At 39.1% G+C, this 14,033-nt stretch overlaps 2 protein-coding genes across 2 annotated transcripts in view; one reads left to right on the forward strand and one right to left on the reverse strand.

The window, feature by feature from the left end:
• CAPZA2 (capping actin protein of muscle Z-line subunit alpha 2) overlaps positions 1 to 9,736 on the forward strand; it is a 58,507-nt gene extending 48,771 nt beyond the window's left edge. The window contains exons 9-10 of the mRNA XM_090287401.1: positions 7,606 to 7,668; positions 8,372 to 9,736. Coding sequence (XP_090143527.1) covers positions 7,606 to 7,668; positions 8,372 to 8,512 — 204 coding nt within the window. The 3' untranslated portion in view covers positions 8,513 to 9,736. The remainder of the gene's footprint in view (positions 1 to 7,605; positions 7,669 to 8,371) is intronic.
• LOC150001907 (uncharacterized) lies at positions 3,666 to 6,057 on the reverse strand. Its single transcript, XM_090287757.1, has 3 exons — positions 6,051 to 6,057; positions 5,433 to 5,877; positions 3,666 to 4,753 (listed from the first exon to the last, which is right to left on the reverse strand). The coding sequence occupies exons 1-3, from the start codon at positions 6,055 to 6,057 to the stop codon at positions 3,685 to 3,687; spliced, it is 1,521 nt and encodes a 506-aa protein (XP_090143883.1). The 3' UTR covers positions 3,666 to 3,684.
• Positions 9,737 to 14,033: the final 4,297 nt, after the last annotated feature.

Below are 14,033 nucleotides of genomic sequence, written 5' to 3' on the forward strand. Positions count from 1 at the left end.
TGCCTAGTCTTGACCTTTCATATAAATGTAATTCTACAATACAGCGTCTTTTGTGACTGGCTTTTTTCACTTAGCATATGTTTTCAGGGTTCATCCATGTTGGAGCATATATCAGTACTCCACTCCTTTTATTGCGCAATAATACTCCATATACCACATTTTATTTATCCATTTATTAGTTGATGAACATTTGTGTTTTTTTTCTACTTTTTGCTGCTATGAACCTTAATGTACTATTTTTTGTGCAGAAATTAGTTGTAATTTCTCTTTGGTATATATATATGTAGCTTTGGAATTGCAGGGTCATATGGTAGTTCTATATTTAACCTTTTAACGGCGCAACCTCTGAGGCCTTCCCAGTCAGCAGCGGAGTAAAGCAGGGCTGCGTCCTCGCGCCTACGCTGTTCGGAATCTTCTTCTCCATGCTCCTCCAATACGCCTTTAAGGACTGCAGCGAGGGTGTCTTCATTCACACCAGATCCGATGGCAAGCTCTACAACCTGGCCCGTCTACGAGCCAAGACCAAAGTCAAAGAGGTGCTCATCCGTGAGATGCTCTTCGCCGACGACGCAGCTTTGACATCACACTCCGAAGAGGGACTCCAGCAGCTAGTCACTTGCCTTTCCCATGCATGCAAGGAGTTCGGACTAGCCATCAGCCTGACGAAGACGAATGTTATGGCTCAAGGCACGGGGACTCCCCCATGCATCACCATCGATGGATACACCCTGGAGGTTGTCAACGACTTCACTTACCTCGGGTCCACCATCTCGAGCTCTCTGTCAGTCGACTTGGAGGTCAACCGGAGAATCGCCAGGGCAGCCACAGTTATGGCCAGACTGAACCGGCGAGCGTGGAACAATTCCAGCCTCACTGAGAAAACCAGACTGCGCATCTACCAAGCCTGCGTACTCAGCACTCTCCTCTATGGCAGCGAGACATGGACCACCTACGCAAGGCACGAAAGAAAACTCAACAGCTTCTACATGAGGTGCCTGCAACGCGTCCTGCATGTCGCCTAGCAGGATAAGGTCCCCAACACCGAGGTGCTGAAGCGAGCCAATATGAGCAGTTTGCATGCAGTTCTTAGTGAGAGACGCCTCAGGTGGCTCGGCCATGTCAAAAGAATGGATGCAGGCCGTATTCCCAAAGACCTCCTCTACGGCGAGCTAGCAGAAGGCAAGAGGATGACAGGGCGCCCAAAACTGCGGTTCAAAGACATCTGCAAAAAGGACATGACACAATGCTCCATCAATCTCAACACATGGGAAGTTCAAGCAGACGACCGCCTAGCCTGGAGGCTCGCGGTCAGGCAAGGTACGTCACGCGCGGAGGCTGCGCGCAACGAGGAGGCGGTCCAGAAAAGATCGAGGCGGAAGCAGCGTCAGCAGCAGCAACAACAGCCATCTGCCTTCACCTGTACCAAGTGCGGCAGGGATTGTCACTCCCGAATCGGACTGCACAGCCATTCTCGGCGGTGCAGATAGACTCTCAGGAAGCTACGCCATCGTCTCTCGAGACGGACGGCTGCCGACGACGACGATATTTAACCTTTTGAAAAACTGCCAGATAGTGTTTCCAAAGTGGCTGCACCATTTTACACTGCCATTAGTTATATATGAGGGTTCCAATTTTTCCACATCCTCACCAAAATTTATGTCTGTCTGTTTGGTTATAGCCGTCCTGGTCGGTATGAAATGATATCACATTGTGGTTTTTATTTACATATTCCTGACAGATGATGATAATGAGCATCTTTTTATGTGTTTATTGGTCCCTTAATGTATTGAAAATTTCTATTCAAATTCTTTGCCTATTTCTTGATTGGTTACTTGTGTTTTTATTGTTGAGTTGTAGTTTTTGCTTATGTATTTTGTATACAAATCCTGTATCACATATATGACTTGCAAATATTAGCTCCCATTCTGTATGTCTTTTCACTTTCTTGATAACATTATTTGCAGAACAAAAGATTTCAGTTTTGATATAGTCCAGTTTTTTTCTTTTGTTACTTAGGCTTTTGGTGTATGAGTAGCAGCCATTGTCTAACCCACTGTCATGAAGATTTATCTTGAGTGTTTTCTAAGAATATTATAGCTTTAGCTCTTAAATTTACATTTCTGATCCTGTATCTACCTTTATGTTTGTATTGTTTTTCCCCCTTTATCTATTGAGATTATGACTTAATGAAGTTTTTCTGAAGTTCAGCTTTCAAATCCAGTTGGTCACACATTCTTTCCATTGCACATGCAGCTATTTCATGGTAGAATTACTTTGCCCCAAGGATATTAATATAACATTAACGTGATGTTTTCCCATGAACATTTGTGTTGTATACCTAAAAGTACCATTCAGTATATTTTAAACATCAACTGCTGATATACAAAGTTAGTTGTCTTACAAATACTAAGGAGAAATTCATTTTTAATTTAAGTAAGCATTTGATTTAACATTAACATGTCTGAATGTGTTAAGCCAAATGCTACCTGAGAAAAGAAGAAAGCTGTTACTTTCTTTAAGTTTTCATTAGTACTTTGGTGATTTCAGCTTTTTTATTTTGCTAAGTAGTACTCTTTTTGCAAAATTTGCCAGTAAAAGAAACTTACAAATGTCTGTTTTTCCATGACACATTGTATTCAGTATAGTTCTATATCCTGAGTATACATGCAGTATTATTTGCTTAACAGGATACTTGGTTAATATCTTCTTGGGGAGCTTGATCTTGGGCAAAGATTCTTCCTAAGAGACATTTGTCTACATTTATATACTGGAGTTGTGGGAGGTGGTTATTATAGTAAACTAGCATGTCAATTTTTGCTGAGTTTTTTAGGAGTGTGTTCTATACTTTATCATATAGGGTTTTCATTGTTGTCTTATTATTTTTGGACAGAGAAAAATGCACTCATTAGAGATGTATAAATATATGTGTGTAAATATGTTGGGTTGGCCAAAAAGTCCATTTAGTTTTTCTCATAAAATAAGAGACACGTTTTTCATTTTCACCAATAACTTTACGGATTTGGATATTTTTAGTATGTTGGCTATGCCCGTGTGGTATAGTGTTGATTGTTCTTCAATTAATGTCTCAATTTAATCGCTGTCAACTTCAACGGGTCTACCTAACAAGTGGAGCATCATCCAGCGTGAAATCTTCAGCACGAAACTTCGCAAACCACTTTTGACACGTTGGTCAGTCACAGCGCCTTCTCCATACTCTGCACAAATCTTTTTTTGCATTGCAGTTGCATTTTAACCTTTCTTGAAATAATAAAGCATAACATGCCAAAAATGTTGCATATTCTTCCATCTTCAATGTTAAAATGGCTGCCCCAAAACTCATCAATTTTGATAAGTATTTTTTAAAATGCACGCTGATATGACAGCTGTGACAATACAGTCTACCAAAATTGTTATGAATGAAGTTAAAGACAACTAAGCGCTACTAGAACCATCTTACTGAACTAACCAAATGAACTTTTTGGCCAACCCAATATATAGTTGATTCTTAAACAATGTGGAGCTTAGAGGTGCTGACCTTCTTCACAGTTGAAAATCTGCATATAACTTTTTACTCCCCCAAAACTTAACTATTAATAGCCTACTGTTGACCAGAAGCCTTACCAATAACATAAATAATTAACACATATTTTATATATTTCCTTCATCCCTAATATTCAAGGCTTTCTAACAAGTATGGATTCTGTAGTGTTCAATGAGCTGTGCACCAAGAATAAAGGCCTGCCCACATTCTCTACATTCATAAGGTTTGATACCAGGATGAATTCTCTGATGTTCAGTAAGTTGTGAACTACGAATAAAGGCCATTCCACATTCCCTACATTGATAGGGTTTCTCACAAGTATGAATTCGCTGATGATGAGTCAGTTGTGAAACACGAATAAAGGCTTTCCCACATTCCTTACATACATAGGGTTTGTCACCTGTATGAATTCTTTGATGTTGAATAAGGTATGAACTACGACTAAAGGCCTTCCCACAGTCCTTACATTCATAGGATCTGTCACCAGTATGAACTCTTTGATGTCGAGTAAGCTGTGCATGCTGTCTAAAGGCCTTTCCACATTCCTTACACTCATAAGGTTTCTCCCCAGAATGAATTCTTTGATGTCGAGTAACTTCTGAGCTATGAATAAAGCCCTTCCCACATTCCTTACATTCATAGGGTTTCTCACCAGTATGAATTCTCTGATGCACAGTAAGTTGTGAATGCTGTCTAAAGGCCTTCCCACATTCTTTACACTGATAGGGTCTAGCACCTGTATGAATTCTCCGATGAACAGTAAGTTGTGAGCCGCGAATAAAAGCCTTCCCACAATCTTTACATACATAAGGTTTCTCACCCGTGTGAGTTCTTTGATGCAGAATAAGTTGTGAATGCTGTCTAAAGGTCTTTCCACATTGTTTACAGTCATAGGGTTTGACACCGGTATGAAGTCTCTGATGTAGAGTGAGTTCTGAAGTACGACCAAAGGCCTTCCCACAGTCCTTACAGCCATAAGGTTTCTCACCTGTATGAACTCTCTGATGTTGAACAAGGTGTGAGGCACGACTAAAGGCCTTCCCACACTCCTTACATTCAAAGGGTTTTTCTCCAGTATGAGTTTTCTGATGTTGCATAAGGTGTGAACCACGGCTAAATGCTTTCCCACACTCATTACATTCAATTAGTTTCTTGCCAAGCTCATTGCTCTGATGTAGAGTGAGGGATGTATGATGCTCAAAAGTGGGTATGAGATACCACCTTACACCAGTCAGAATGGCCATCATCAACAAATCAACAAGCAACAAGTGCTGGCGAGGATGTGGAGAAACGGGAACCCTACTGCACTGTTGGTGGGAATGCAGACTGGTGCAACCACTATGGAGAACAGTATGGAATTACCTCAAAAGATTAAAAATGGAACTGCCTTTTGAACCAGCGACTCCACTACTAGGATTATACCCGAAGAATCTTGAAACACCAATTCAAAAGAACTTATGCACCCCTATGTTCATAGCAGCACTGTTTACAATAGCTAAGTGCTGGAAACAACCTAAGTGCCCATCTGTAGATGAGTGGATCAAAAAACTGTGGTACATTTACACAATGGAATACTATGTAGCAGAAAGAAAGAAGGAACTCCTACCATTTGCAACAACATGGATGGAACTAGAGAGAATTATGCTTAGTGAAATAAGCCAGGCAAAGAAAGAAAAATACCATATGATATCACCTAAAGGGGGATAAGTAAGGGAAGGGTTTAATTAAAGAGCCTGTATGAAGGACTCATGGACATGGACAGCGGGGAGGGATATGATTGCGGGAGAGGGGGTGGGCTGGGTGGGGGAGAGAAATTGGGGGAAAAGGGGACAACTGTAATTGAAAAACCAAAATAAAAAAAAAAAAAAAAAAAAAAAAAAAAGTGGGTATGTTTTCATATGTGATTTTCACTTGCTTGAAATAACATTCCTGATTTACTTGTCTTTCAAATTGGTGTTTATATTCCCAGTCTTCTTTAAAACTAGAGCCTTCAAAACCACAGCATTTAAGGCTTTCCATTAGCTCCCAACTGAATGTCTTTAATTCAAAAATATCTTTTTGTGGAAATTTCTCACACCTGGACTCCAAGTCTGAGAACCATGGTCCTGCTATATCATTTGCAACCATCCAGGGTTCTTTCCCTTGCTCCAGTAAGGAGATGACATCAGGCTTAGAAAAGGAAAGTCCTAGTGAGACCAAGTTACTGAAGTTCTCCAAAGTTACATCCCTGTACAAGTCCCTCTGGGCAGGTTCCAGACACTTCCATTCTTCCTGAGAGAACTCTATGGCCACATCCCTGAATGTCACCAATCCCTTATAATATTGCACTTTATGTCCTATAAGATGTAATCATTCCATTATCTGGAGGACACTGAGTTTAAACAGGATTTGTTAATATTTATCACCCTTCACTTCTACTTTTTCCTGGGCCATGGCTTTTTAGAACTACCTGACCTGCTCAGATTTTTCTAGGTTCTTCTCTTGGACAAGTACAGAGTCCATACAATACCAGGCATGTTCCCTTTGGAAGCTTTGTTTGTTCTTTCTGGAATGTTCCTCTCCTAGATAGTCAAAGAGCTGGCTTTCTTCATTTATGAAGGTTTCTGCTTAAACTTCACCTCCAGCAAAGTTATCCTTTAGGTACGAAAGAGAAATAAAGGCTTTTTCCAGACATACAGAAGCTGAGGAAATTCACAAGACCCAAATTACAGGAAACTCTGAAGGGTGTTCTTCTACCTTCTGCCTCCCCTTAGTTGTGTCCCGGTCCCTACGGAGATAACGATCTCGCCACCACTTTGAGAGACTTAAAGTTTACACCTGACTTAACATCAGAGAAGGAAAACTCTGACTCCAAAAAACCTCCGCTGCCTTGCGGCATACCTCTTCAGGGGAAAGGCTAAGGGAGTAAACCCCGACAGAAAATCCGGAGCCGGAGTCCCTAAGGCGGTTTGACGTTGTAGTCGACACCGGCAACTCCTGCGGCGCACCTGAAGCCAAGCTGTATTGACTCCGTCTTTCCCTTGGACCCTTCAGCTGCGAAGAGAGGAGGGGTCTGCTGCATGGGCAACAGCAGACCCTCCATATCACCCTGCCCAGGCTCTGTAGCTTCAGCTTCACTGGAGAGGACACTCCAGCGTCATCGCAAGATGTCGATTCAACACGGGAGGAGACAGATACCGTGTCACTCCCGAGTCGGACTGCACAGCCATTTTCAGCGGTGCAGATAGACTCTTAAGAAGCTACACCATCGTCTCTCGAGACGGACGGCTGCCGACGACGACGACGACGATTTTATATATTTATTATATATTGTATTTTACAGTAAACTAGAGAAAACTTTAAAATCATAAGGAAAGTACATTTACAGTAGTGTATATTTTTTGAAAAAACTCCAAATGTAAAAGTGGATCCATGCAGTTCAAACCCATGTTGTTCAAGGTCAACTATAAATAATATATATATAAATAAGGTATTTGAGGATTTCATATTAATACTGTTTTATACTACAAAAGTCTAAATTTCCATTACATTTACTGATAGCAAAAAAAAAGAAAATACTCATATATTAGAAGATTTTATTTAATTCTCAGAAAATATTTAAACACTTCAGTAAATTTACCTTAAACTTTAAAATATGCTCTTCCTAATTGGTATTATTTTTATAATGAATTATGGCAGTAAATATGGTAAAGTAAATTTAACAATATTTACATATAGTAATTAAAAATCTTTGACTAAATTCTAACCTATAAAGATTGTCTATTAGAATATATGTCAAATGTTATAATTGCATTTTTCAACACTGTACATTATTAAAAATTTTTTTTCATTAGTGACACCCTGAGACCAGCCTCATTCTCTAGACTTAAAATATATTTGCCTAGATCCCCTTGAACTTACAATAATCCTCTTAAGAGTATTTTCCCTTTATTTATTATAATTTACATCTGTTATATATTAAATTATACAAATTGTTAACCATACATATATTGGCATACCTATTTAAAAATTATAGTAGTATAGTTTTAAGTTAATATTCACTTTTGTTTTTGTTTTTTATTCAGAATGAGGTACAGACAGCAAAAGAATTTATAAAGATTGTAGAAGCTGCAGAAAATGAATATCAGGTATGATTTAAAATTTTTTTTAATCTATATTTGCTTATAAATGACGGCACTGAAATTTTAGTCATAAACCTGAATATTTTTTTATTGTTTCATAATAATGAGATCTAGTCCTTTTACGTGTGTGTTTTTTTGCTGGTTTGCTTGTTTGTTTTTAGTTCAAGGGCAAACTTGCGAAAGCCTAGACAAAACTCAGAGTATTGGTCAAAATATGCCAAGGTTTTAAATGGTTATTGTGTTTCTGATCAGAAATTTTAACATAGGTGGTGTTTCCCAAAGCATCTGGATTATGTGTAGTTTGTTTAGATCATATTTTGTTTTGTACTCTGCTTTTTACATTATCAGCTTCTAAACTGCACTCTTAAAAATGTTTTTAATTTGTGGATTGGACAAGTTTTCACTCCTTACAGACAGTAATTTATGAAATTGTTATGAGTGAATAATAATAGATCTAAAATGAAGATACACAAATGTTAACTTTTATTTACATTTCATTTTATTGAATTTAATTATTGAAAATAATTATAAGCTTTTTCTTTTAGCTGCTTTTAAACAACTTTTAAAACCATATTTGGGTTTTTATTTTACTTTTAAAAGGGGTGAAACAGACTGCTTAAATAAACGTTTTTCCTAAGTCAGCTATATGTTTTAGAAATTGTGGTTTTCTTTTTAATTTCTTTAAAATTTTAACTACTGTTTTTCACAGACTGCCATCAGTGAAAATTATCAGACAATGTCGGACACTACTTTCAAAGCCTTACGTCGACAGTTGCCAGTTACACGCACTAAGATTGATTGGAACAAGATTCTTAGCTACAAGATTGGCAAAGAGATGCAGAATGCATAAGATGAACATTGCATGATTGGATCATTTTAGTGTCTTCGCATTTTTTTAAAAATCATTGCAAGAGTATTCAGAACTGTCAAGCTACCCAGATGGGCTGTTGCCATTTAAAAATCATTGTAATTAGTTTGGTTAGAGCACAAAGCTTAGCTAGTCAACCATTATTTTTCATTTCTTTTGTTCAAAGAGGATTGAAAATCATTTCAATTTAAATGTCTTTCACTTTCTGTTATGCCTTTCTTAAAATGAAGAGATGATTCCTCTAGTTTAATGTTAAAAGTTTTTGAAGGGTTTCAAAAATATTTTACTTAACGATAACCCTAAAATTGTTGTCCTTTGGTTTATGAAGTGTGTAACTTTTGATATTTGTCCAGTTCTTTTTAATGGGGTCAATAATGGACATTCTAGTCTAAGTTGGTTGATGGATTTAGCTGCTAAAGAAATTGTCTACCGTTTCTGAACCCTTAAGGGAAATCATTTTCTATATCAATTGTGTTTAAAGCTTTCAAGAAGGTTCTTCAGCTAGCTTGGTGTTTAACTAAACTTTTTTAAACAAGGCCAAGGTCTAATGCAGTTTTGAGATTCTGGAATTAAATGAAAAAACTTATTTCAGAAATGCTTTTAATGCTTTTTTCTTGTGACAGTTATGCAAATTAGCTTAAATTCCATATGTCCCTGAGTTATTTTTATCATAAAGCCACAAATGTATTATAACAAGGCAAATTGTAATATATATAATCCTAAACTCATTACTATGTCTCAGTTGATTTTTTTTCTTGGATTGAAAAGTACTCAAATTCAATGTGACATTAAAATGAAAAATTTCATATTTATTTGAGTAGAAAATCACTTAGCAGTGAGTCATACATTATTTTAAAATACTTTCTTTAAATATTGTGATTCTTGATGGGTTAAAAATTAGAAAAGCTTGGAGTACATAAGGTGTGCAGTTAGTCTCAATTTTTTCCATCTTCCTTGGCATCATATGCATGTTTGTAATATTTTTAAAAATACATTTACTGATGCTACAGGAATTTCAAGCCTGTGGTGAATGTCAGTATTTACTTTAGGGAGGAGAATGGACTGTAGTTTCAACAATTGAGTATCACTTACTATACTCCAGTAGAATTCTTTACTCACATACTCCTGCAGGTGTCTGGGCCTGGAAATATTTTTTTTTTAAGCACTACTTTTATTATGTACAATAAAATATTTCATTAGCTTGAAGTGTATAGGTTTTTTAATTTTTTCCTCAATGAAAGCATGTTATTTAATTTATTTTAAAAAATCATTGTTGGGCTTTGAAAGCATTGAAAATATATGAAATTACGAAAATGTTTATTAAATTGTTTAGTTTTAAAATACAAGTTTTGCCACTTTGGGATTCCTAAAAAAATGAATTGGCAAATTTAAGACATTTTCAACAATTTGGTGATGATTCTGAACTAAATAATAGATGAATCTTTAATTAATTAGCTCAGTTGTATCAGTTAGGCTATCGTGAGTTTGTATCCCCTAAAGGTCAATTACTTTGGCTCTGTTTTATGATCTAGAATGCTTTCTTGAAAATAACATCCAACTATTTTTAAGGTTATGTGTATGTGAAAGATAATATTTATCAAAATAATTCAGAACATAGTTTGAAATAATTGTTGTGCAATAGAGTAGTCTTTTATGGTCTAAGATTAGCATTTTATTAAGTGCAAGAATGGAAACCCAGTATAACTGAAAGTTCAGGGATGCATTTCTACTAGGATACGTAATATCTGTTGAATAGGCTGAAGTGTGGAGGCAAGGGCAGAATCAGGGAGAACAGTTAGGAGGCTATTTCAGTAATCTGGTTGAGAAAATGCTGGGTTGTCCTGAGGTCTCATAGCTGTAGGCTATAGAGCTGGTGACTTCTGGATATATGTTAAAGGTAAAATCAAGATTTGCCAAAAGACTGGTTGTGGAATGTGAGATAAAGACAGTGCCAAGGGTTTAGGGGTTGAAAAATTAGGAAAGACTAGGGTGGGGGGTACTGGTCAGAAGCTTGGTTTAAGATTTCAAGGGGAAATACCATAGCAGTCATATACTTTGGGTAGAGAAGTGCCCTGAGTTAGAAGAATGGGAAACATAGTTTGAAAGCCAGGCAAAATGAAAGACTCTTCAAGACTAGTGATAATTTAAAGTGAGACCAGTGAATATGGCTATTTTTCTTCAACCTTTTAAAGTTGCTTGGGTGCAGGCATAGAGTAGATAAATTGAATTTAACCAAGGTAGCCATTTTGTCAAGAGAGTATGACTGACCATATGGGCAAAGGGGCAAGGTTATAGTGATAATCTGTGGAATTTAAGCCAGGTAAGCAGAGAAGTGAAAACTTGACAGTAGGAGAAAGATAGTGAAAATTGTGGCACAATCCATGGATTATCAGCATAAGAAATGTCCAAACCTAAAATTTTTGTAAGATTTTATTTGAACCAAACTGACAGCAGACATTTGCAAGGAACAAGATCTAAAATGCTCCAGAGAAGGATAGTTTGCAGTTACTTTTATGCATTTGAGATTAAGAAGGGAACTTTAAGGAAAATTACATGAAGGTGGTAGAAAGCAGGGCGAGATTGGATTACAGGCTAGTTAAGACTAAATTATAGAATTCTGGCCAAGATGATAGCATAGACAGACATGCTGCGTCTCCCTCCACAACTAAGAAGGAATACAGCTACCACAAAACTAGAGACAACCAGAAGTTCCAGAAAATCAAAGTGCATGGAAGTCCAGCAAACAAAGATATAAAGAAGAAATACTCATCCAGACAGGTAGAAGGGGCGGCGCTGGGGCAGCAAGGACACGATGTGGTGGTGGCAACAGCAGCAACAGCAGCAGGCCAGCGGAAAGCACAGTTACACGTTTTAAAAAGTCAGGAGGGACACCTGGGAGTGTTCCCAGCTCCTCCCCAGACGGCGCAGCTCACTGTTCGAACACTGGGGAAAATCAAGCCTCATTGCTTTTGACTGTGCAAACCAGTGAGGGTTGGGACGGAGGCAGAAACTGCGGGTCTCAGCAGAGTCCGCTTGTTTAAAGGGCCCCCACAGACCTAGAACATCCACAGACCCACCCACTCTGGGAACGACAGCCAGGGCAGCAGCTAGATAGAGGGGCACCAGTCCGGTGCGGAAGTGGGAGAAGTGCCTGGAAAAGGGGCGAGTGCTGGGCAAGCAGCATTGTTCCTTCTCAGACCCTGCCCCCACATACAGTGCCACAACGTGGTGTAACAGGTTGCCTGTTACTGATGAATACCTAAGGCTCCACCCCTTACAACGCAGTAAGAGTGACAACTCTGCCTGGGACAGGGAAGTAAACAAATACAGGAGGCTTCCGGCCAAGATGGAGGCCTAGAATAACGGGGTTCATCTCCTTCCACAACTTAAGAAGGAATACAACTACCGCAAAACCAGAAATAACCAGAAGTTCCAGAAAATACATGGAAGTCTAACATATGAAGTTATAAACAAGTGCTCGTCCGGACAGATAGGAAGGGCCCAGCAGGGGGGAGAGGTCAAGCTGTTCTGACTGTGGCGGCAGCAGCAGCAGCAACGGAGGCAGGACAGCGGTAAGCACAGACACCCATATTTAGGGGGAGGCAAGAGGCGCCTGGGGAGCACCCCCAGCTGCAGACCAGACCCGTCAGCTTGCGATTCTAAAGCCGGGGAAGGCAGACCGCCATTGCCTGGGACTGTGAGGCCCTGAGGGTGTGGAGATGGAGGAGGAGGCTCCCGGTCTTAGCGGAGAGTGAATGGCAGGAATCTATCTTGGACCCCCAATGCTGCAGAAAACACCACAGCGTGGTGAGACAGGTCACCTGGTTGTGACGAGTGCACGGGGCTCTACCCCCTATAGCGTAGGAGGTGTGACAGCCCTGCCCAGGAAGCAAAGGTAAATACACAACAGGTCAGGATGGCACAGATCATGATAGAGATCCCGGTGATGCAGCTGACCAGACAGCAAATATCTAATCTAACAAAGCAGCAGATAGGAAATCTTTCTGAGGCCCAGTTCAGAGCTTTGGTTATATTATAAAAATGCTTACAGACCTAACAGCAGATCTTAAGATGGGGAAGGAATGAAGGCTAGTCCTGCTGAAATGAACAAAATTACATACAAAACTTGTGGTGAGGGAAAGAAAACCAGAGATCAACAAATCGGAACATAGGCAAGGAACAAACAGTCAACCAGTGCAGAAAGAGGAAACGAGACATGAGGGAAATGAGGAGAGGCTCAGAAACTTATCAGACAGCTATAAGCCGGCCAACATCCGAATCATAGGGCTGCCAGAAGGTGAAGAAGAACTAAAAATTGAAAAATTATATGAAAAAATAATGAAGCAGAACTTCCCTAACTTGGGGAAGGAAATAGACTTACAGGTCCAGGAAGCACAGAGAGTTCCAAAAACACTGGACCCAGGGAGAACCACACCAAGACACATTACAATCAAAATGTCAAAAATTAAGGATAAAGAGAGAATCTTAAAAGCAGCCAGAGAGAAGAGAATTACATACAAAGGGGTCCCAATAAGACTATCAGCTGATTTCTCAAAAGAAACTGCAGGCAAGAAGGAACTGTTAAGAAATATTCAAGGTAATGGAAAGCAAAAACCTACAACCACAATTACTCTATCCAGCGAAGCTGTCATTCAGAATAGAAGGGTAGAGAAAGTGCTACCAGGACAAAGTAAAACTGAAGGTATTCATCAGATCTTAACCACTGTTATATGAAATGTTAAAGGGACTTGTTTAGGAGAAGGAGGATCAAACTATGAACATTAAAATGAAAACTGTATCACAACAACCAACAACAGAAGCTAGGGAATTGAAACAAAGGCAGACTAATTAGGCAACGAGAGTGAAAAGAATTATAGGTATGGAGAACATTTTGGGGGGAGGTCAGCAGGGAGGGGGAGGGGGAAAGGGAGGGAGATGGTACAGGAATTAAGAAGCATAGTAGGAGGGAGTGGAGTAGATAGGAAGATGTTGAGAAGAACTATATGCATAACAAGTGGGCATGGACTTTGAGGGACAACTGGAGGGAGGGGGATCACTGGGTGGAGGGGAACAAAGGGAAAAGAAATTGGGACAACTGTAATAGCCTAAACAAGCATATTTTTAAAAACCTGAGAAACTGAAGAAAAAAATAAAAAGACTATGTTATATTCTCTCGGGGACAGTTATTATTCCTGGTATTTCAAAGGTGTGTTAACCTAGATGCACAAGGAAAATGGACAGGGCTTGCTTAAGGACCTCTTTAACTAAAGAAGTTACAAGCTTGGGGCACGACCACCCAGTATAACCTGCCTAGTTAGGGATTTATGATTTATTACAGAAACCCTTTTCTGTCCGTGGTATATTTAGAGTGGGGATACTAAAAGGAATGATCTCAAAAATGCAGGAAATGGTAGGTAGAGTGTGTGCTTAAACATGAGATTTTGAGGAGTTAAATTATTAGCTTGGTAAAGTTATTAGTAGTGTTACCGAGCAAAGGTATTGA

This window comes from Furipterus horrens, unplaced genomic scaffold (assembly GCF_987537825.1).
Source record: "Furipterus horrens unplaced genomic scaffold, mFurHor1.1.pri manual_scaffold_9, whole genome shotgun sequence".
Taxonomy (NCBI): Eukaryota; Metazoa; Chordata; class Mammalia; order Chiroptera; family Furipteridae; genus Furipterus; species Furipterus horrens.